The 23,133-nt window shown below is 32.2% G+C and overlaps 1 protein-coding gene across 3 annotated transcripts in view; it reads left to right on the top strand.

Annotated features, from left to right (window-relative positions):
- The first annotated feature begins 3,244 nt into the window (after window positions 1-3,244).
- Window positions 3,245-23,133, top strand: part of LOC126738184 (arrestin domain-containing protein 3-like) — a 28,547-nt gene continuing 8,658 nt past the window's right edge. The window contains exons 1-4 of one of the 3 annotated variants that reach the window (XM_050443403.1): window positions 3,245-3,401; window positions 13,079-13,199; window positions 13,266-13,418; window positions 13,481-13,686. In XM_050443403.1, coding sequence (XP_050299360.1) covers window positions 13,097-13,199; window positions 13,266-13,418; window positions 13,481-13,686 — 462 coding nt within the window. In that variant the 5' untranslated portion in view covers window positions 3,245-3,401; window positions 13,079-13,096. Of the gene's footprint in view, window positions 3,406-12,894; window positions 12,999-13,078; window positions 13,200-13,265; window positions 13,419-13,480; window positions 13,687-23,133 lie in introns of those variants that run through there. The other 2 variants (XM_050443396.1, XM_050443407.1) reach the window with 2 other exon arrangements.

Raw genomic sequence — 23,133 nt, 5'->3', positions numbered from 1 at the left:
TAGTCCAATTATAAATATTATTTTTTTTATATAAGATAATACTTACAATTTCACCCTTAATTTAATTTTCCCACCAAACACAATAACAAAAAATATAAAACATTTTATCGGTTCGAATATTTTCTTTCTACCACTTTAAAACACGTCTAATTTATCTTCCGTTTTCTTGTGTAAAAGAACTGATTAGCGAACGTCATTGTTTTAATTTACTCCCCATGAACCTTACGAGTTAAATCAAACAAAATATGCGAGTCTGGACCAATTCTTACAGCTTGCCAAGTTTTCACGTTAATAGACAAGCTTGGCGATTTACGAATACTGCATATTATTCGAATTGGGTTTAAAAAATGCAATTCTTTAATTAAATTAAGAGATCAAGTGATATCTCGTTTAAAAGGTCTTTTTATCCTGAATTTAATGTTATAGTAGAAGAGTAGTGGTAATTCTAGTTAAGTGAAAAACTAAGAACCAAAAAATTGAAAGTATAGTTAGAAATATTTTTGAGATATGACCTCTGAAACATTTAACAATTAAATATAAAAACGTGGGGGCGCAAAATTAAATTAATTGTTAATTTTTAAAGAGGTTAGAATTTTTAGAAAGTCTCATAATGTGTCCTGATAATTAAAATACAGTCAACTCCGAATATAATGAACTTGAAAAATACATCAAAATAGGTTTACTATAGCCGAAGTTCACTTTAAAAGAAAAACAGCATGGCGTTTATTTTAGAATATGTATGTATGTGTATTTTAATCATTAAATAAAATAGAGATTATAACTGGCTTTTATTATAAGGATAAACAGCACATACAGTTTTTATAACACATACAATATGTACATAGCTACTAAGTCCTAATCTACGTATCTGTAACTACTTAGTATATGTACTGAGAAATCTTGGTTTGTACCTATAAGTCTGTTTGAAAAACTTATATTACTTATATATCCCTCTAGGGTAGAAAAACTATTCCAGACTTCTTCTGGAACTTCACGTGATTGCCAAAAAGTGCGTATTTCCGTCATTTCTCTAATTGATGGAATATTTATTTCAACATCCTTATTAGGTTCCTGATCGTTTTCGTCATCATCACTTCCGACTTTTACATTTACTGCTAGAAAAATAAAAGACAAAAGGTTAGTTTTATCCTAAAGTTAGTTTTATAGTACCTTTTGAAACTGACTGGATAATCTGCTCCTCTGTTATAGATTCGGTTGAAATAACATGGTCATCAATAGAAATGAATTTTTGCAAGTCAAAGTCATTTATCCTTTTTCTCATTTCCTCTTCAACGGATCTTTGAATGTCAGTATTTTCTTGATTACTATGTTTTTTTAACCATTCATTTAGGGGCAAGTCATCGTCTGAATGAAATTCATCTTCCACCTCAAAAAATCCTGCATGCTTAAAACAGTTTGCAATGGTTTTTGGACTTACTTCCTGCCAAGCTAGATGTATGAAGTATACAGCATCTAAAAGACTCACTGAAAAATCTTGTCCATTATCAATTGCCTGTAACATTTTTATTATCATTATTTTTCTGTAATGACTCTTCAATGAATGAATTACTCCTTGATCCATAGGCTGCAGCTTTGAACTGGTATTAGGAGGCATAAAGACCAATTTAATTTGATTTAGAAGAACTTCGGGATGTGCTGGACAATTATCGACTAAAAGTAATATTTTCCTCTTGTTCTTCTGTAACTCTGCATGTCACTGGAGCAACTCTTCAGTAAACAAATTAGATGCCTTACTGTTTGCTCTGTATTTAACTGGCAACATTGCGTTTTTAAAACATCTAGGATTGGCGGATTTACCGATAACAAGCAACTTTCTACATTGCACTAGCACTGTTATTCTAACTTTAGAAAGTTTTCCGCCAGCACAGGTTTCTCCAACAAATTTTAAAGTTTTATCTAGGGTTAGTTTATAGAAAAGTCCGGTCTCGTCAGCTTAAAAAATGTCATTACTGCTGTAATTCTTACGAAGATCGGGCCAAGCAGTAGTAAACCAGTTATTAACAACATCCATGTCAACTGATGCAGACTCACCAATAATTTTCCCTCCGGTAATACAGTGTCTCTTCTTAAAACGTTTAATCCAGCTTCTAGAACATTCAAAAGTTTTTCCTTCAATTTTACTACCCATTTCACTAGCTTTTTCTTGAAGAGTAGGACCACTTAATGGAACGTTTTCCTTTTTTTGTTGTGTAAACCACTGTAAAAGTCCTCTATCAACCCCTTCATGAGCCGATTTTCTAAGTCTTTTACACTTTGCATTAACTTTACCATATGCTGATAAAATCTCTTCCCTCTTTCTCCAAACTATGCAAACGGTTGATTTTGGCAAATTTAATTCACGACAAATATCACTCTGTTTAACACCACTTTTCATTTTTTGAATGAAATTTTGAAATTCTTTACGCTTTTACTTCTCCATTTTGACTATCCAAGACTTAGCACCCAGCACAAAACAGCAAAAGACTCGTATAAATAACTCACAGTAGAAGTTCTAAGTAACGCGTGAAGTGAAATGCCACTGAAAACAAAACAAAACAACGGCGATCGTGCTAAATTTAATTCTCGGGGAATTACCGTGGGATTCCCCGAAAAGTTCACTATAAGCGAAATATTTTTCTTGGTCTTGATAAAATTTAGTTCACTTTACCCGAGAGTTCATTATAACCGGGTTCGCTATAAACGGAAAAAAATTACATTGTTCTTATGGTAGTTTTTTTGGGTATTTGAATAGGCGTTTACTATAACCGAATGTTCACTTTAAACGGGTTTGTTATATCCGTCCACTGTAATTATATTTTCACGTTTTTAGTGCACCAGATTTTATTTAAAGTAGTAGTTTAACTTCACCCTGCGCATTATTATAAAAATTTTTTCTGGATTTTAATTTTTTCTTGCCAAACCTTTGGAATGGTCCCTCTTAACCTTATTACCTTAAAGCTACTTCCTTAACTTTTCTATTATTATTATAAAAGAATAAAAGAGCCACCCACATTAATAAACATCCCTTACAAGTATGATAGCGATCTTTAGTTACTACTCATAATTTAGAAAACTTAACTATATTGAATAAGTAACTTATAATATAAATAGCATGACTCCTGCTGGTTATTTTGCCCAACTGAACTGAATGAAAAGGATCACGTAATATTACGAAACGAATAAAGCAGAAAGCAGAGTTTTTTTTCAACCAATGATACGACAGTCAACAAGGTTATCAAGGAGTGGTCAATTTTAGTTGGAATTTAAAGGTCGTTATGATAGTGGCGTTTTTGCGTACATCCCAGATCTACCTCAATAACTGTGATTTCTATCTCATAAGTGTACTTAGTTTTATATTATGTCGATAATTAGTGAACGTACTTACTGACGTCATGCTTTAGGTAGGTAAGTAAACATTTCAAAATGGAATAGGTTATAGAAAATAAAATACTCGGAGAGCTGATATTTGCGACACATTATCGAGACAACTTATTTTTATAAATAGAAGAATATTAAAAGTTTAATTTATGGAGGAATTATTTTTAATATATTAAACGCATAATTAAATTTAAATAAGCTATATATATTTTTTGTGATTACTTCCAACTGATATATAGGATTATGTAACTTGACAAAACGGCTTACTGAAGTTTGATTGCTTCTATATAACTTACCACATAATTTTAAAAGCATATTTGGATGGAATTTGTAAAACACTTTATAAACTTTTTTCGACAGTTGTCATATTTTAAATGTCTAGTATTTATCTTATTCTTTGTAGTTGTATTTTTTAGTTTATTCTTTTAACTTGATTGATGATTCTGTTTAATAAAAAATCGATCCTACTTTATTTTTAAAAATATAGAGGACATAGGTATTTTTATATGTATATTCTGGTATATTAAATTAGTTATTTTATTTATTTATTTATTAACAACTGATATTAACTATCAACGACTAAATACATGATTTCCTATACGTACCGAGTGACCCTATAAGTCTGTTCCTTGCCATATTTCGGGATCCGTTCGTCGGATGATTTAGACGTAAAGAAAATTATAATAATAATGTATTTATTTAGCTTGAGCTACAAAAGGTAATACATAATATATAGATAATATAATAAAAATAAAAAAAAAACTTAAAAATATAAATCAATAAAAATTAAAAAAATGCAAATAAATTGAGAAAAAAAGTGTGTGCTTGTACAAAATGGCATACATATACAAAAAACATAAGAAGTCTCACATACAGAAAATTTATAAATAAAATTTAAGCCTAAAATAAAATAAATACACATACAAACTACAATTACATAAATAAAGGTAAAACGAATGATAAAACAAAGTATGTTTAGTATGTACAAATAAAACTTACAGAAAAAGTATAAATAAAACACGAGTCTAAAATAAATTACTAAAATAAATCAAAGTACGAGTAGAATTGTAAAACTAAAATGAAATAAATATAAATACGAAACAACAACTTCACAAACAAGGGTAATAAGGATAAAATGGTAAAAGAAAGTATGTATAAATAAAACTTAAAAATAACTAAAAATTACTGTTTAAAAATGTCTTAGAACATTGAAAGGCCTTTCAATGTTCTAAGAAAAATGTATAAATAAAATGAAACAACTAAAACTAAGAATAAAATGTTAACATGTATAAAAATAAAATAAGACATTCACACTGATAAATTTTCTCAATAGCCTTCTTAACTGGCTAATATTATCACAGATTTTGATTTCAGTTGGCAACTTATTAAATTCAATAAGTCCCTTGCTGAGTACAGAATTTAACATCTGACTAGTATTGCATCTATCAAGGACAAAGTCTTGGGTAAATCAGTCATGCAGAATCGTTGGAAAATATTTTCAAATTTTAAAAATGACCCCCAAAGGACGCAGCTGCCATCTGAAATTTTAAAATTGCATTTTCTTCTTCGTGTCATTTAACTTCGCATAAATACTTTTTTTTCACATTTTTAAAGAGAATTAGCCTACCAACAATTTTCTAAAAAAAATCAGTTTCCCTAATAATAAAAGTATCCCTAAAAAACATTAATTGCTAATACTAATTTTATAGAGCATATAATAATAATAATAATAATAATAATAATAATAATAATAAATCGTCTTTTATTAGATACCACAAAATATATAACTAAGTAGTATAAAACATTAATTTAATATTTTAATGGTATAGGTGCAAGCAGTGGCGAAGTCTAGCTGCAGCAGCTATTCATACTTAACCACTGAAGCAACACAGATGGCTTATTTACTAATACACTATTAACAAAAGAAAATTAAGATTTACACTTAAAAGAGATAAAACAAAAAAACATTGTGTTTCGCTAGCAAAATTAAAGTAATGACCTAAAAGTACCCAAAATAATTTTAAAAAAAAGTTTTAGACAAAAGATAATATTATCATTTTTAAACAATAATAATAATCATTGTAACACATAAAAAATTTAACAGAATAATAATTTAATAACTGATGCACTCACCTTTCATAATTCCTGGTTTATAATAAAAACTTTAAACGCTTTTTTAAACTTGGTATATGTTAAAGATCTTAACCTGTCAGGAATCCTATTATATAATTTAATACTGTTATATACAAAGCTTCGTTTAAATAAGGCCGTCCGATGACGAGGAATAGTAAATGAACTTGAAATACGTAGGACTCGTGAATGTACGAAAGTTCTTAAAACAAATTTATCTTTTAATGGATAAAAAGCATTGGCGTATGTCATTAATTTGTGAAGAAAGTTACCCACATGAAGAGCTCTACGATCTTCCATCCTTAACCATCCCAACTCCTCAATTTTAGCACTAATACGATCATACTTTCTTAAGCCAAATATAAGTCTAGCGCAAGTATTTTGAACTTTCTGGATTCAATACTTTGTGTTGATATCCATGGTCCATATATAAAATCGCAGTAATTAAAATTTGACAACACTAGTGATTCACATAGATTCTTTCGAAGTTGTTGGCTTAAGATATGTCTGCTGAAATATAAAAGTTTTAACGAAAGGTAGACCTTTTGTGTAATCTTAGAAACATGCATTTTAAATCTTATATCAGTGTCCATCCACATACCCAAATTCCTTGCAGTTTTAGCAACAGGAATTACTACACCATTAATATTTACACCTAAATGCTCTCTAATAAAATCAATTCTCGTTTTAGGGCCAAATATTAGTAATAAAGATTTTGAGGCACTCAATTTTAAATTATGTTGTGCTGAGAGTTCACTTACAATTTTTAGATCTTTATTAATTAATGTATTTGCCAATAAAACATCAGCAGAATTAAAATTAAAATAAAGTTGTGTATCGTCAGCATAGGCTTGGCGTTTACAATGTTTTATTGACTGCAAAATACTAGAAGTATATACCAAAAACAGTAAAGGACCCAACACGCTACCCTGAGGAACACCAGATAAAATGGAGATAGAATCAGACACCCTATCATTGCACGAGACACACTGAAACCTGTCTTTTAAGTAGGAAGATATTAAATTAATCAGCGAATAATGAAAGCCGTAATATTTTAATTTAGCTATTAATAATTTATGATCAATGGTGTCAAACGCTTTTGAAAAGTCTAAAAGAGCTAAAATGACGTTATCACCTTTATCATAGGCCTCAATTATATCACTGATTACTGTAGCTAAGGCAGTCGCCGTTGAATAGTTTTTTCTAAACCCACACTGATAGTTTGGAATTATATTTTTTTCACATATATATTGGTATATTTCTTTATAAACAAATTTTTCAAAAACTTTTGAAAACGTTGGCAAAATACTGACTATTCTAAGGTCGGAAAAGTCCTTAGGGTTGGATGTCTTTGGAATAGGTCTACCGATTGCAGTACGCCAAAGACGAGGAAAATATTGCTTTTCTAGATAGTAGTTTATGAGGTGAGTAATATATTTATCAACAAATGGGCTACAATATTTTAGCATTCTTGCCGATATGCCATCTACACCATATGCATTAGAGTGTAATTCCATATTAATAATATGACTTATCTGCTTAATTGTAGCAAATTCTATTTTTAAACAATTATTTAAATTATAAAAATTGCTATTAAAAAAATTTAATTTGATTTTCACAGTCAGGTGACACTGTTTGCAAAAAACTGCAAAAATAATTGTTAATTTCTTGCGGATTAGATAATTCCTTAGGTAGGTCATAGGACTTTATCTTATCTAAAGTAGAGAGAATATGCTGGTTCAAAATATTAAGCTTTCTATCAACATCATTTTCCCTTAAAAAGCTATGCCAATCCTTCCCTTCTAAATCCTGTTCAAAATTATCAAAGTTAAAATTTTTATAGTCTCTTATATTTATTATTCTAGGTTTTACTTTTGTTATAGATATATTTAAAATACAGTACGTCAGGCTATGATCCGAAATATGGTTTGTATCTAGGATACCAGATGAAATTACCCGATCAGGACAGGTTAAAAATATAGGATCCAGAAGTCTGCTAGTATATTGCGTAGTCCTAGTTGGCTCACTAATTACTTGACTCAAGTTATAAGACTGCAAACAGGAAGCAATGGGATTGCCAAGGTCAAAAAAATCTGAGTTAAAATCTCCCAAACATATGACCTGATCAAAAATGGGACATAAGTAGGAAAAAACATTATCACAATCTGATATAAAACTATTTATATTTTGATCATGAGGTCTATACATAGCCCCAACTGGCAAACTAAGCGACTTTAAGGTAACCTTTAAAAACAAATATTCAAGTTCATTACTTAGGTTAGAATCAAAAGAAACCGTATAAACACCGTATAAACTTGTAACCCTGAATTTGAAAAGCATCAGATTTATCGTTTTCAGATAACCATGTTTCGGTGAGAAAAAAAATATGAAAGTTTTGAGCCTCGAATAAAATTCTAAAATCATTAAAGTTAGTAAACACTGATCTAATATTCAGGTGTTCAATTTTCATTTTACACAAGTAAATTCCTTAAAAATAACAAAAATGTAAATCTTCTAATGCAAAATCAAAACAAAAAATAGCATATAAATAAAAGTAATATACCTATTACTCTTAAATCCGAGTTTTTCTATGCTCTTAAGTTTAATAACTAAAAAATATGTATTAACAATCCAAAAAAAAACAATATTTAAGGAGTTTACAGTACCCTTTAGTTTTGAGTTTTAACAATGTCATCTAGATCTTGCTGTGTGGAAATTCGATGCACTATATTATCCTTACACTTCACATATACACTACCATGCAAAACCCAAGCACTCCTGTAAGAAAACACTTTAACCGCATTTTCGAATAATCGCAATCGATCTTTTGTTAGGTCCTCTTTTGGTTGGATACCCGTAGATTTCAACAATTTTCGCTGTTTGAGAACTGATGCCCGGGCTGCTTCAGATGCAAACTGCACTAGTACTCTCGGGGCTTATTGCTTTGCAATTTTGGTGCGATCTCATAGCATTTTTTTATGGCAGAATTTGGAATGTTCGCATTCATTTTGTCATTAAATAGTCTAGTTACTTCTTTCTGTAGGGCGGAGATTTCCGTTTTTGCTGAAGCAATTTCCTTTGTATGAAGAAGAATTTGCTCTTCAAACTTTTTTTCGACCATGTTTGCAACCTTACCGGCTATTTCTTCTAGAAATTTATCGGTAAAAACTCCTATAATAACAGACTTGATCTCTCGAATGTCACTGGATGAAAGAACCATGATGGCGGCAGGTAAATAGACAGGAAGCAAAATATAAAAAAAGGCCCTTCCGCTACCCTTAGATCACAACATCTGGTACTAAAAACTCACTTTAAACTTAACTTTTTACAAAAATTGTAGAGCGACGAAGACTACCTACGTGTTGTTCGTTAGCACGCCTTTTTTTATTATATTTTTTTATATAAGCAAAGTTTATAAAACATATTATATAGTATATTTTGTAAACTTTGATATTAGTATTTTCTATATGGCGAAAGAAAAAGCAGGTCTACGCAATGGATACAGTAATTATTATAAAGAGGAGATTCGTGAAGGTCACATATTAAGAAAATTTAGTGCATTAAAAAACCCTATATGCTTCCAAATAAATGTTTCGAGAGCCCCTAGATACGCTTGGATAAAAAAATTGTTATTTGTGCCAAAGCGATTCATTCATATCTTCAATGAAAATTCTGCGGATGCTTGACGAAATGATACCATCGCATATGCCGATAAGACAGAACAATAAGATGTCGGTTAGCTGAACAAGGTCTACGAGTCCACTGACCTTTAAAAAAACAATATACGGCATTATAAAACACGCCTTAAATTTGCAATGGATTCATCACTTGAACTACCAAGGAACTAACAACTAGTAAAAAGATAACGTTTAGCAGAGAATTAGGCATGTACGCTATCTTAAGGATCAGAACTTAAATAAAAAGTACATAAACATAACTGTATAACAGGGTGGACGATCTGTGATGGTATGGACTATGGACATGTTTTTCGGCATGGTGTGGGATCATTACATCCTATACGTAGACGGATTGATTTTTTTAGGTGCAGAGACATTCTTGGAGCTATATTGAAACTATACCGATAACTTTTACTTTTTAGAGCAGTTACCATGTGAAAAAATAAAAGTTTTTCAAGTGGCCATCACAAAGTGCGAATAAAATTTTAATAGAAAGCCTCTGCGAGTTATAAAAAGTTGTACAGAACTTTTAGAAAAAACTTACAGAAGCATGGAATTAAATATTAGATTGAACATATCATCCAAGATGTGTGCAGTTGTTTCTCATATATATTATAATATATTTTTAAATTATTCGTTTTAGTTTAACTATTTTATCCGTAAAAAATGTAATAAATGGCGAATCAAATTATAACTATATTTATTTTGACCTAAAACACCATATCTAGCTTTTAATAAATATATGTCACATAATTAAATAAATATTTTAAAATTCATTATTAACTATACCCACTGACGTAAAATATCTGTGTCACTTTTCGTAATTTATTAGGTCACTTTTGCCTCGATAGTCTTAGGTTTTAAATAAAGAAAAATGGGTGTTCCATCTTTTGTAGGAAAAAAAGGTGTTCTACATTGAAGTCGCTCAAAGTTACCATTTTGAAATTATTTATCGGACAATCCAGAATCGTTTAGACACTCGTTAATGAGGACAAATTCTTTGATATCTGAATAATCAGACCTTTTTTTAATTGACTTCATTTGCCTTAGAGATGCTAGCTCGAGGTCAGAAAACATTAAAAGATGTCTTAATATGTCTTTATTGGTGTCGGTTCTAGAAGTTTTCCGGCTGTTATGTAATCGAGTTTTTCTGATATCCTTATGTCTAACTTCTAAGGCATCCTTCGATAGTTGTCCAATAGGTAAATCAAAAAAATCGATTATATCGCAGCCATGCACTAAAAGTTTGTGAACCGAAGTAGGCATATAGTACCAATTGTATAGTTTTAAATAAAGTGAGTGAGTTTCATTAAGTAAAGCTTTAAATTTTGCAATATTTATTTTAAATCCCGAAACTAGTACTCTTATAATCATATGGAATTTAATTATTAGATCTTCACTAATTCCCGTTATTTCGGCACTTAACAGAGGATTCTGAAAAAATGTTCTTGCCGTATTAGCATCATTTGTGGAACCATATCCCGGCTTTGGCTTATCAACAATAAGACCCAGCTTACTTTTAAAGTTTTCTTGAATAGATTTATTTTGTGTTTTCGACAATTTTTTTATTTTCCTCTCCTTTTACTGGCCAGGATTTGATTGGCAATCGATAAGCTATATGTAGCAAAAACTCAAAAAATATAATCCAGCAGTGCAAAGTTGAAATACCAAAACGGTAGTTTTCAACTTTTGGAGATTTTGTAAAAACTGAGTTAAGGTTCATTTCTTTCGGAGTGGCTCCGCAAATGATGCATTTCGCAGATGAATTTGTTTGAGGTAAGATATTAGCGACGCTACCATCAAACATTGTAAAAAGCATCTTAAATGATATTTTAAAATTTGCCTCCCCCACCAAAGTTTCATATGATTTAGGAGAGTTAATTGATTCAACCACGTGTTTTTTCCTCTTGGCGGATAATACCAGCACTCTCCGTAATAAATGAAAATTTTATGGGTCGACAGTAAAATGTTGAGGAAGTTTTAGAATTAAACCAGATAATATTATTACTACTATCGATAAGTGTTAAGTGAACCATAGCTATTAAAAATATATATACTCATCAGTGGCATCAGGAGAGGATGTAAATCTTTGCTTGTATTGACTATGCCCTGAACTACCGTCGAAACCCCATTTACAAATAAGTTTTAAGTCAGTAGTTTTACGTTCAGTTAAATTTGAAATGTTTAATATACTGACTGCCGTTTTTCCAAAAGTTCCTGAAGTTGAACTTCAGCGGATATCTCTGTCACGAGAATGTTAACTGGTAGATATTTATTTTTTGTTGCAAGTAGGGATCGATAGCTGGGGAAAAAGACGGGATGTATTGCGTTTACAACGGATCGTAAAATGCCGTACTTTCTGACAGTCAAATCAAGGTCGTAGTATAATGCTATGGCTTTTTTGGTTGTTAAGCATTTAGAGTTGGCTGTAACCTGCTCGCTAGCTAAAAACCGTGTCGCTCTTTGGGAGGCAAAACATAATTCTTCTTGGGAGTAACTTTTGACACAATTCTGCGAATGACTTTTTGGGTCTTCTCATTGAACTAAAGGGTTCCTCTTGATCAGATATAGGGCGTTTATTGAAACTAATAGTTATATTGCCATTAAGCCAGACTGCATGGTCTCGTTCAAATTTTTTTCGTGAGCGGGAGCAGTCATGCCACCATTTTATTAACTTGGCGACAAAAACAAACACTGTTTTCTTTTAATTTGTCTTCTGCGCTTTCGGCTATATCAATAGGTAGGCATGATCTTATTTTTAATAAATTTGTCCTTTTTTTCTATCCTTTCATGTTTTTCGCAAGCACACCATTCTTCAAATAAAGGGGTCCTTGATATCTCGTAAGAGACAGCTAAAAAAATATATTTCTTAGTCCGTTGCAGATAACATATGCCAGGATATGAAGGGTAATAGGTCAAGTACTTATGAGCCAAAAATCTTGAATAACATACGATAACTTTTTTTGCAAAGCTCAAACAATCTTTTTTTATTAAAATGTTTGCATATCTTTTTATTTTTGGCCAAATAAGTTAAGAAAAACAAACGCAACTTATAAAATATTTAGAATAGATTAAACTACGTACCTTTATTAATACCGTCCATTATTAGCTATTACAATTTTTCACCTACTAACCTTACAACATTTTTCTTAGTCTTAGCGTATTGAGCTGCAATTTAACACTGACGAGAGCATTTATTTTAATTTAAGAATTGAAAAAAATGTAAACAAGCAATGGTCGGCTACATTTTTGGTTAGTTTTGGATAAAAGAGATATTTTTTGAGAATTTTAGGTATTTGAAAGTATAAAACGCGATATTTGCATTTAGGACTTTTGTCCATTGGGTGCAACACTGTGCGGTGGTTGGATAAGCCTGTCCAGATCCAGTGACCAGGCCATTTAAGAAATTCTGACTTATTTCTAAAACGGTACGGTTTCCAAGTCCTAAACAAATAAATTTATTAATGAGCTGAACCGTTATCTACACTTGAGAACTAATTGGCCTTTTAGTATATTAAGCATATTTTTAGAATGTAAATAAATTGTTTAATTTATGATAATGTCCTACTTAATTAAAATAATTAGACTAATAATAATTCCGGTAAATTAAAATAATAAATCCAATTTGCTGTGTTTACAAGATAATAAACGGGTATAATAAGCTAGAGAAATTTAAATTTTAAACCTTTTGGTTAAAAGTAGTGGGACTGGGATAAATTAAAAAGAAAAAAAAAAACATATATCTGTTTTTTTCTGTCGACAATATAGATAGTCATCAGTATGCTAAAAATTTAAATGAGTAAGAAGTTAGAAGTACGTAGTAATTATTTGCCTTCTACTAAAATAAACAACAAAATTTATATTGCTAATTTTTGTTTAATTTTCTATTAAAGGTTCCAAAGTTCTGAAAAATGTCTTCCGTAAGTATTCGGTTTAATAAGGCTACCTACGTTACTGGAGAAATGATAGAGGGCCAAGCCGTATGCCAGTTTAGATCACCAAAACAATTTAGAAGTAAGTGCTTATCTTTTTTATTTGATAGGCGTATTTAACTATTTTCTTAAATGTTTTTTTTTTTAGAAATTAAGCTTCGTTTTAAATGTAAAGAGCATACACAATATAGTAAGACTAAAGCTCGTTATAATAGCTTAAGTGGCAAAACTGAATTTCGACCTGTCAAATTTACTGGAGACAATATAATTTTGTTTCAAGAAATAAACTTACTGGAGCAGGGTAAATTCTTAATATCAGCTCATATAGTCATAAACTTTTATAAACTTTTATTGAATTTTTAGGTGAACTTCCCAGTGGGGAACACGTGTTTCCATTTAGTTTTTATATCCCACATGGTTTTCCTAGCAGTTTTCATAGAAAAAATGGCGATATTACTTATTCATTCAAGCTTATAGTTGATCGAGCATTTAAATTTGATATAGAAGATAAGAAAATTGTGAATGTAATTTCTCTCATTAGATTTCATGATATTTCACAAATTTTATTGGTAAGTATATTTTTTTTGATATCTCTATCTAGTGAATAAAATCTTTACGATCTAATCTTGGGTTAGGGAAGAGAGAATAATATTGTTATAGTTATTAAACAATAAAATTAAAGGAATTAAAATTAAAGTAAAGGAAAAGAATTAGGAAAAAAATAACAAACAATGGCATAGCTCTACTGACGGATGTATTCAAAATAAACAGTTTAGCAGTATTTTTAGCCATACGAAAGGAATTTTTCACAGGTCTTTTTTAAGTTACATTTTTCCCAGAGCATTAAAACAATCTCCAGTTTTTTAAAGACTTTAATACGATTATTAATTTCCACCCAGTATTAATATTTTAATTTTTCCAAGGTATTTAAAGTAATTTTTTTATCATATTTGAAATTATGGTTATATTTATTATAGTGATTCCAGGCGTAACATTGAAGCAAGTTATATTACTTCCAGGCAGTTGTTATATAATTCCGAGAAAACACAAAAGTAGTGGATCACATATAACTGCAAATTCAGATGCTGTATATGTTTATTCCTCTTAAGCAGTTCGCAAAACTTTCTTGAGGAGCTGAGAATTATGATTTTGATTGGTCTGTAGGTTGCAAGTGCACTACTGTTAAGTCTTCTTAATTAGGGAAACTAAACACCTAAAATGTCTTGTTGTATTGTTCCTTGGGATCTGTACTTCAGTTCCTTACCTGGCACATAAGATAAACAAAAATCAACGTTGACTAGTGATCAGCAGAAAATACATAAAAAATCAAGGAAGAATTAACGATAGTTATTGGTCGATCAATGGTCAAAAAAAACATATTGGATCGTCCAAGGACGTTCTCTGGTCCAATTTGGTAGATATGTCATCACTAAAAAAAATTATTTACTATACTTACAGACGTGAAGGGTCCTAGTTTTCTTCCAGATTTTTCGAATTTTATTTCTCCTATTTAAAGCAGTGTAGATAAACAGAATTAATAGATAGTAAATTAATTTCTACCAGGTAGCAATATTTTAGTACTTTTAAAGTTCGCAAGAATTTGTATTACTTTTAAGCAGTTGAAATATAACTCCATGAAAACTAACTTTTAAATTAACAAATGTATTAATTTCAAATTCAACTGACTCACAGAAAACACATGTTTAAATATTCTGAATGCTTAAATGACAATTTTTATAAAAATATTGGTGTCATCAATGGCCTAATTTTAATCACTGTATCAGACAAATCCAAAAAACTTTTGTTTTGCTACTGCTGGTATCTAAAATCTTTAAATAACTTAACAATGACGCAATATCAGCAGATTTAAATGTCTTATGGTTTTTATAAATAAAAATGTATGATATAGAGTTTTTAGACAATAATTTTTTTTAGGCTGGGTCGATATTCATTTGCATGTAGTTACTGTAACTAAGGCTCGTATCTATTGTATTTTTCGGTATTCTTGTGTTGCCCCTGGCTGGGCTAAGATATTCCCAATATCGGTTTAATAAAAAAGGCTACTCAATTTTACAGTTTGCCTTTAATGGTTTGAGTTACATGTTTGACTGTTTGTTATATTCTTAAACTGAACGAACTAAAAAATACTGCTTCACAGCCTCTTCTCTTCGATTCTCCCGTCGACTCGTCGCGATCGCGCAGGTTAAAGCGGAGAGCTTCGATTGGCCTGCCCGGTCACGTGACGCAAAAGTAGAGTACATATTGTCTCGTTTCCTTGTTTCTCGCATTATGCAATAAAGGATCGAGTAACGCAAGAATGATACATTAAATTTAGCTTTTATACAGTGTCGCACCATTAAACAAATAACTTAAATTAAATAAAACTAATCATACCGCGACCCTTGAAAGTACCCGGAGTACCTTTCAACAAGCTAAAGCTCTAAAATTAAGTAATTAAAAAAATTAATAAGTATAAGTTAAATTTAACAAATTAAACTAAAATATAAACTTAAAGTTATTTGATTCACAAGTTCAGTTAGAAGAAAACTAAGCTAACACTGACAAAGGTTTTAATCGGAAATTGGAAGAGGCCATACCTTAACGATACTTCGTTTTAAAATGTTTCCATTCGAAATCCTCACCACACGCACCACTTCATCCTTTCCGGGGTGAACATCAGTGATTCGAGCAGCGGTCCACTTGGAAGAGGGTTGCTGTCATCCTTGAGCAAAACCAATGCGCCAAGAAGGTTGGGACTTTCACTTTTGAAGCGCCACTTGTGTCTCTCAAGGAGGGTGTGGAGGTACTGCTCTGACCATCTCCGCCAGAAATGTTGAACCATAGACTGGAGCATTTGATATCTGGTAAGCCGATTCATTGGGGTCTCCTTGAAGTCAGCATCGGGAACCATATTGAGCGCATGTCCAACAAGGAAATGCCCGGGAGTTAAGGATTCAAGGTCTAAAGGATCGTTGCGGAGAGGCAGAATAGGACGGGAATTCAATATTGCCTCTACCTGAACCACAAAGGTATAAAACTCTTCATAGGTTAAACGCTTATCCTCAGATGAAATACGCCGCAAATGGTGTTTGAATGATTTCACTACACCCTCCCATAAACCCCCAAAATGTGGTGATCTAGCAGGGTTAAAGTGAAAATTAATCATATTGTTTTTAAAATAAGCCTGAAGCTCAGAAGTATCATAAAATTTGAATATTTCTTGTAATTCACTCCGTGCTCCAACGAAATTCGTTCCATTGTCAGAGTACAAATGTTTACACAACCCTCGTCTTGACACAAACCGTTTAAGCATAGCTATAAATCCTTGAGAGGTTAGATCGCTGACTACCTCTAAGTGTACAGCCTTGGTAGCTAGACAGACAAAGACGCATAAGTAGGCTTTTATAAATCTGCGGTTTCTTAACTTCGGTTCCTTCATAAGAAAAAATCCACCATAATCTACGCCGGTGTGGAGGAATGGTTTAGAAGGGGTAACTCCGTGTTCAGGTAAGTCTCCCATGAGGGTAGCTAAGAGCTTGGGATTTACTTTATAGCAAACTACGCATTTTTGAAGAATAGATTTTACGCCTGATTTTCCATGAAGAGGCCAAAAGGATTGCCTGACAAACGATAGTGTTGATTGTACTCCTGGGTGAAAGTTTCTTTTATGCTCATGAGTAAACGGGTCAAAGAGTGATATTGTGGTTACAACATAGGATGTTTGGTTTGGTAATCGAGGGAAGAATTTTTTAATCGTCCAACGACACGCAGAATACCTTGACTATCTATAAATGGGTTCAAGGATTTTAGTTTACTTTGAGGTTTTACATTTCCCTTAACTTTAAGGTTTCGAATGTCGTCAGAAAAACATTCAACTTGGGCCATAAAGACTAGAGTATTTAATGCATTCTGACGCTCTGTGGGCGTTAAATGTCTAATTTGACGAATGGTCTTGGGTGATTTTATATTCTGAACAAATCTAAGGCAATAGGCGGTTACGTTGACTAGCTTGTTGTAGTCTGAAAATTTGTCAAACAAAGAATTTCTTTCTATATGAGCTGAAGTAAGGATTATGGACTTTGGGTTCAATTCTAGGATGCCAGGATCGGGTGGTTTACGTTTAAAATTCAAAATATTGGTATTCTTTGGCCAAAATTCTGTAGGCTTCGAAAGAAATGAAGGTCCATGCCACCATAAGGAACAAGATTTCAGATCTTGAGGATTGGTGCCCCTAGATATTATGTCTGCTGGATTTTCTGTTGAAGATATGTGGTGCCAACTGTTTATATTGGTAAGTTGCTGGATCTCAGAAACTTGATTGCACACATAAGTTTTTAACTGGCGAGGTTCCAAAGAAATCCAACAGAGAACTATGGTAGAGTCGGCATAAAAATTTATTTTGTCTGGGCTGCAATCTAGGGCATTTAGAGCCTTCTTCATCAATCGTGATAAAACTAGAGCTCCGCAAAGCTCGAGATGGGGCAAGGTTGCAGCCTTTAGGGGAGCTACTCGACTTTTAGCACATAAGAGGTTGACTGCAATGTTGCCAAGCGGGTCGATTGAACGTACATAGATATGCTCCAAAGGCATTTATTGAGGAGTCACAAAATCCATGGAGCTCTAAGAAAATTGCATTTTTGATGGTTACTTGTCGAGGAATTCGAAAGTAGTCTACTAAAAATAGATGATAAGTAACATTTTTCCAAGTTCGAAAAATATCTGTGGGAACAGGATCGTCCCAATCGACCTTGAGAAGCCATAGCTTTTGTAAGAGCAGCTTTATTTGAACTATCATGGGACCTTAGAGGCCCAACGGGTCAAAGATTTGAGAAATTAAGGAAATAATGGTTCTGTTTGTTACTGGTTTAGAATTGGAGTTTATGGTTGAAGTGTATATAAATAAATCTTGTCTGGGATTCCAGGATATCCCAAGGGTTTTTGTACTATGCTCACCATTCAGAATAAAATGTGTGTCATTAGATGCATCTGGGTTTAACTCTGATAACACTTTGGGGTCATTTGAGCAAAACTTTCTTAAGTCGAATCCAAATTTCTTAAGAAGAGCAACAAGATTCTTTCCAAGGACGATAAGCTCTTCTTTGGTATCAGTTCCTGACGCGATATCGTCAACGTAGCAGTCCGTACGTAACACTTGACTTTCATGGGGGTAGTTGTTTTTAGAACGATCAGAAATTTCCTTGAGACAGCGAGTAGCTAAATAGGAGGAACTTGCCATACCATAAGTAACAGTATTTAAGGTAAAATGTCGAATATTTTCGTTGGGGTTGTCCCGCCATATTATACGCTGAAGGTTGCGTTGACATGGCTCTAGTAAAATCTGGCGATACATCTTGGCGATGTCACCGATAAGAACATAATTGTGTTTACGGAATTTCACAATGATGGAGAACAAATCGTTTTGAATATTAGGACCTATTTTAAGGGTGTCGTTCAGGGATAGGCCCGTGCTTGAGACGCAAGAGGCATCAAAGACTACTCTTAAACGGGTTGTGGTGCTATCAACCTTTTCAACACAGTGGTGGGGAAGATAATAGCATGGATACTTGAAATCAATTGATTGATTAGGATGTATTTCAGACATGTGGCCCAAAGAGATATATTTTTTAATATAATCTATGTATAATTTTTTAATTTCTGGGTGCTTGTCAAATTTCTGCTCCAGAGAATAGAATCCCTTTAAAGCAGGCTGCAGGTGACTAGATTAAAAACATTGGGTTTAGTAGGTAGTTGCACTATGAAGCGGCCTGTTAAGTCCTGATGAGTGGTTTCTTGAAAATGATCATCACATTCGAGCTCTTCTTTAGAGAGGACTTGGGGTACTTGCTGAGTGGTTTCTTCTGTCAACCAAAATTTTTCAAGACAGCCTTGGAGGTCATTGTTGCAAAACAATGATTGGCTATGGGTTTTATACGATGATGCATAGGAAACATTTGCCAGTAAAGAAAGTGGTCCGCTTACTACCCATCCAAGCTGGGTCTCCTGTAGAATGGGATTGCCATTGCCAGTTTTTATTTGCCTAGAGCAAAGTATATTATAAAATAAACAAGCTCCTATCAGAAGATCAACCTTCGAAGGGGTGTGAAAGCTTGAATCAGCAATAATGATGTCAGCGGGTAGTTTTATGCTAGAAATATCAATGGGAATTTGAGGTGTAAGCTCTGTGATTTTATTAATCACCAAGGCTGGGATTTTAGCTGAAAAATTATTGATCATGGACTTTATTTGTAACTGGACTCGTTTAGTGAGGTTTGTGACGTCAGGGCCTATGCCAGAGACTGACATATTCACAGATTGGTATGGTATATTTAATAGCTTGAATAATTTTTCACTAATAAAGTTTGATTGGCTACCATTATCCAAAATGGCTTTGCAAATAATGGATTTGTGGTTTTTGTCATAAATACATAAGGATGCTGTAGAAAGAAGAACAAATGAGTTGGGATTTTGGCTAGCACACCACAGGTTTTGGGTTGTTTGGCTTGTACTGGGTAAATCTGAATACCCCGAATTATGGGAGAGGGGTGCATTTGGGGTTTCACACATAAGACTATGATTGATTGTATTTTGTTGTTGGCTACCAGGACTAAAGGGTGCATGCTTCGATGCAGTTACATGAGATTGATGATTGGCGTTATTGCCTTGCATCATAGGCTGTCCAGAATTGAGAGTACTTGTATAATTTGAGTTTGTTTCTCGTTTAGGCTGTAAAAGGTTAGGTTGCATATATCTTGATTGGGATTGATGAGGTTTACCAGTTGAGTGGATATTAGAATCGTAATTAGAATCCTGATTAGATTCTCTATATAATAGGGTATGATGCCTCGCTTGACATCTTCTACAACAGTTTGTTGAATGACATTCTCCATGTCTATGGCCTGGACGCAAGCAGTTTGTGCATAGATTTGCTTTCCTTGCCTCAAAAAACCTACTTGATACAGACAACTCTAAAAACTTTCTGCATGAATAGATAAAATGTGTATCTTTACACATGGGACACACTACATTAGGACATGAGCGTAGAGCATTTTGGGTTATTAAAGTTTTACGTTCATAGGATTTTTCAAACTTACTAGGAAACTTTTTATTATTTAGTTTAAAATCCAAAGATTCTAAAAAGCAACATCGCTGAGATAAGAATGTTAAAAAATCCTGGATTGTTGGCATTTCAATATCTTTAGTGAAAGTTTCCCATTCCTTTCGGGTTGAAAAATCTAGTTTTGAGTTCGACAGATATATAACAGGCGTGCACCATTGTTTTACTGGTTCCCCGAGGTTTTGTAAAGATTTAAAGTGGGTTTAAAATAGGTCTAAGAATTTTCGTAGCTGAATGTGGGATTCGTCTTTGATAACAGGCAATTCAAAAATGCTTTTAATGTGGGAATGTATGATTGCCTTTTTATTTTCATATCTCTCTTGCAATAAAGACCATGCTGTAGCATAACTATGCTTGGTAGCTACCAATGAGCTAATGATTTGAGCTGCCTCTACCTGCAGGGTAGATTGTAAATAATAAAATTTTTCCACATTGTTAATTTGTGTACTTTTATCTATTAAAGAGAGAAATGTGTCCTTAAAGTTGGTCCATGTTCTTAAGAGTCATTAAATTTAGGTAGGGGTATAGGGGGCAAACGAGGACCATATGGATATATTGATTGAAAGGTGGGAAAATGTGGGATTGAGCTTAAGTCTGGCTGCACACTTGCATTAATAAGTTTATCAATTCTTTCTAGAGTTGCTTTGGCATTGGATACAGTTTCATAAAATAAATTTTCAAATTCAGTACGCTCTTGCTCTTGGCTATCTGATTCTTCGAAATCATTAGCCAAGCACAATTGCTCAATTTTTAGCTGAATAATTTTAAATTCACTAAGAATGGGCTCAATATTAGTTAAACGGGTGCTCAAATCTATTTTTAATATAGGGTTGTCTCGAGGATTGTCTAAATCTATACATTTATTCTCTAAAAATGATTGAAATCTACGTATTTCATTTGTTAGTGCATCGCGTTGAGCTACAAGAATATTATATTCTTCTACCTGAGCTTTAGACCCCTCCTGGGATGAGTCATTTAGATCGACATTACTTCTTTGCTTTTTGTTTGTCATTTTTATTATTTATGGTAGGCTTAATGAGGTTAATCAGAAAGGTAAAGGCTAGTAAACCAAAGAAGAAAAATATAAGTATTAAATTAAGTGCGTAAATCAGTTAATTGGATAGACTAAAGGCCTGTCTAAGGCGGGTTATAGGCAGCTATGCTTTATATTGTTTGAATTAAATAACATAACACATACCTAAACACTAAACTAGTAACATACCTCACTCGGTAGATTTGTTATTAAATAGTGGATAAAAATAAAACAAATATGTATAAATTAAAAGAGGTGGTTCAAATGGCATGAATATTGCATTAATGATAAGTGGGATGATGGAAAATGAACTAACCTTATTTTTCCTGGCTCTGAATTCGTCAGCTTCAATTGTATGAATTATTACAACATATTTCACAATGCAATGCTTCGCATTTTCGGGTTTTCACGGCGGCCATGTTTCCCGTTTGCAACTGGATCACTGGTTTACATGGCGGATGCCGGCGTTATTTCTTGGTTATATCCGTCTACGAAGGACCAATGTATTTTTCGGGATTCTTGTGTTGCCCCTGGCTGGTAAGATATTCCCAATATCGGTTTAATAAAAAAGGCTACTCAGTTTTACAGTTTGCCTTTAATGGTTTGAGTTACATGTTTGACTGTTTGTTATATTCTTAAACTGAACGAACTAAAAAATACTGCTTCACAGCCTCTTCTCGACGAGCATACGTTAAAATACAAATATGCCTAGCCAATGAGAGCGCTTCGGCATCCGCGAGGGCGTAGTATGCGAACCGCCAAATTCAAAATAGGAAATTTTCAATGTGTGTAGAGTTTTTCTATTCATATTTATATTTAATTAGGTTTTTATGATGCGTATATGTTTTAGATGAAGAAAAGTGCAATATGCATTAAAAACATTTAATAAGAAGATATTTTAGCTATATTTTATTTATATATATTTTATTAGTAAATGGATTATTGATTTTTTTAAATATTTACAGGGTGTGATCAATTATTATTTTTAAAATATTTTATAAATACTTGCCAAATTTGGTTTTTATAGCAAATTATCTCTTTTATTGACGAAATTTGTTAATCATTTTGTATAGCGATACGTGTAAGCGCAATGTATGAATTATTTAATTATAATTGTTAGTTAAATATTAAAAATGTGGTGATACGAAATTGAATTGGTTTGTAGAGCTGATAAATTAATTGGTTAATAGGTGGATGAGTGGATAAATAAGAAAGTTGGAAAATAAAAATAAATGGCAATTAAATTTATTAACAATATATGGTGAACATTTTAAAGTTCGCATTTTTACATAGCTCTATGTCATAATTCTAATATGCACCTTAGTAATATAATAATTGTCAATAGTTATTTGAAAGTATATTATTTTAATTATTTTAAATTGTCCACTACCACTATACATATTCTATACATTACACTTTAGTGGTTGATATAAAGTATATATATGGTTGGAAAAGCTGGATAAAGGGTAAATATGACTAAAAAATCAAAGTATAAGAACAGAAAACAAAAAAAAACGTAGAAATTATATTTTAACTTTGTTTATTTCAAATAATAAAAAACTATAAATTTATTTGTTATTTAAATATAATAATTTATGGCATTTTTAATATGAACAACCTCAAAATTAAATACAAAGAAGCTAAATGTATTAATCTGGTATATAGTATGTAGACTCGCACTTCTTTAGCTTATTTGTCATCTCTGCTGGTCATGTATATACAGCCCAAACCATTCAAACTTCCATTCAATAGTTTTTTTTTGTAGTAACATGAAAAAAAAATTACTGCTCTGTATACATTTTTATTAATAAATATATACTCACAGAGGATCTTCCTCGTTCCATGTCAATTTCAAGTTAATCCAATTAG

This window comes from Anthonomus grandis, chromosome 1, assembly GCF_022605725.1.
Source record: "Anthonomus grandis grandis chromosome 1, icAntGran1.3, whole genome shotgun sequence".
NCBI classification, from domain to species: domain Eukaryota; kingdom Metazoa; phylum Arthropoda; class Insecta; order Coleoptera; family Curculionidae; genus Anthonomus; species Anthonomus grandis.
This window is presented reverse-complemented; position numbering and strand designations above follow the sequence as displayed.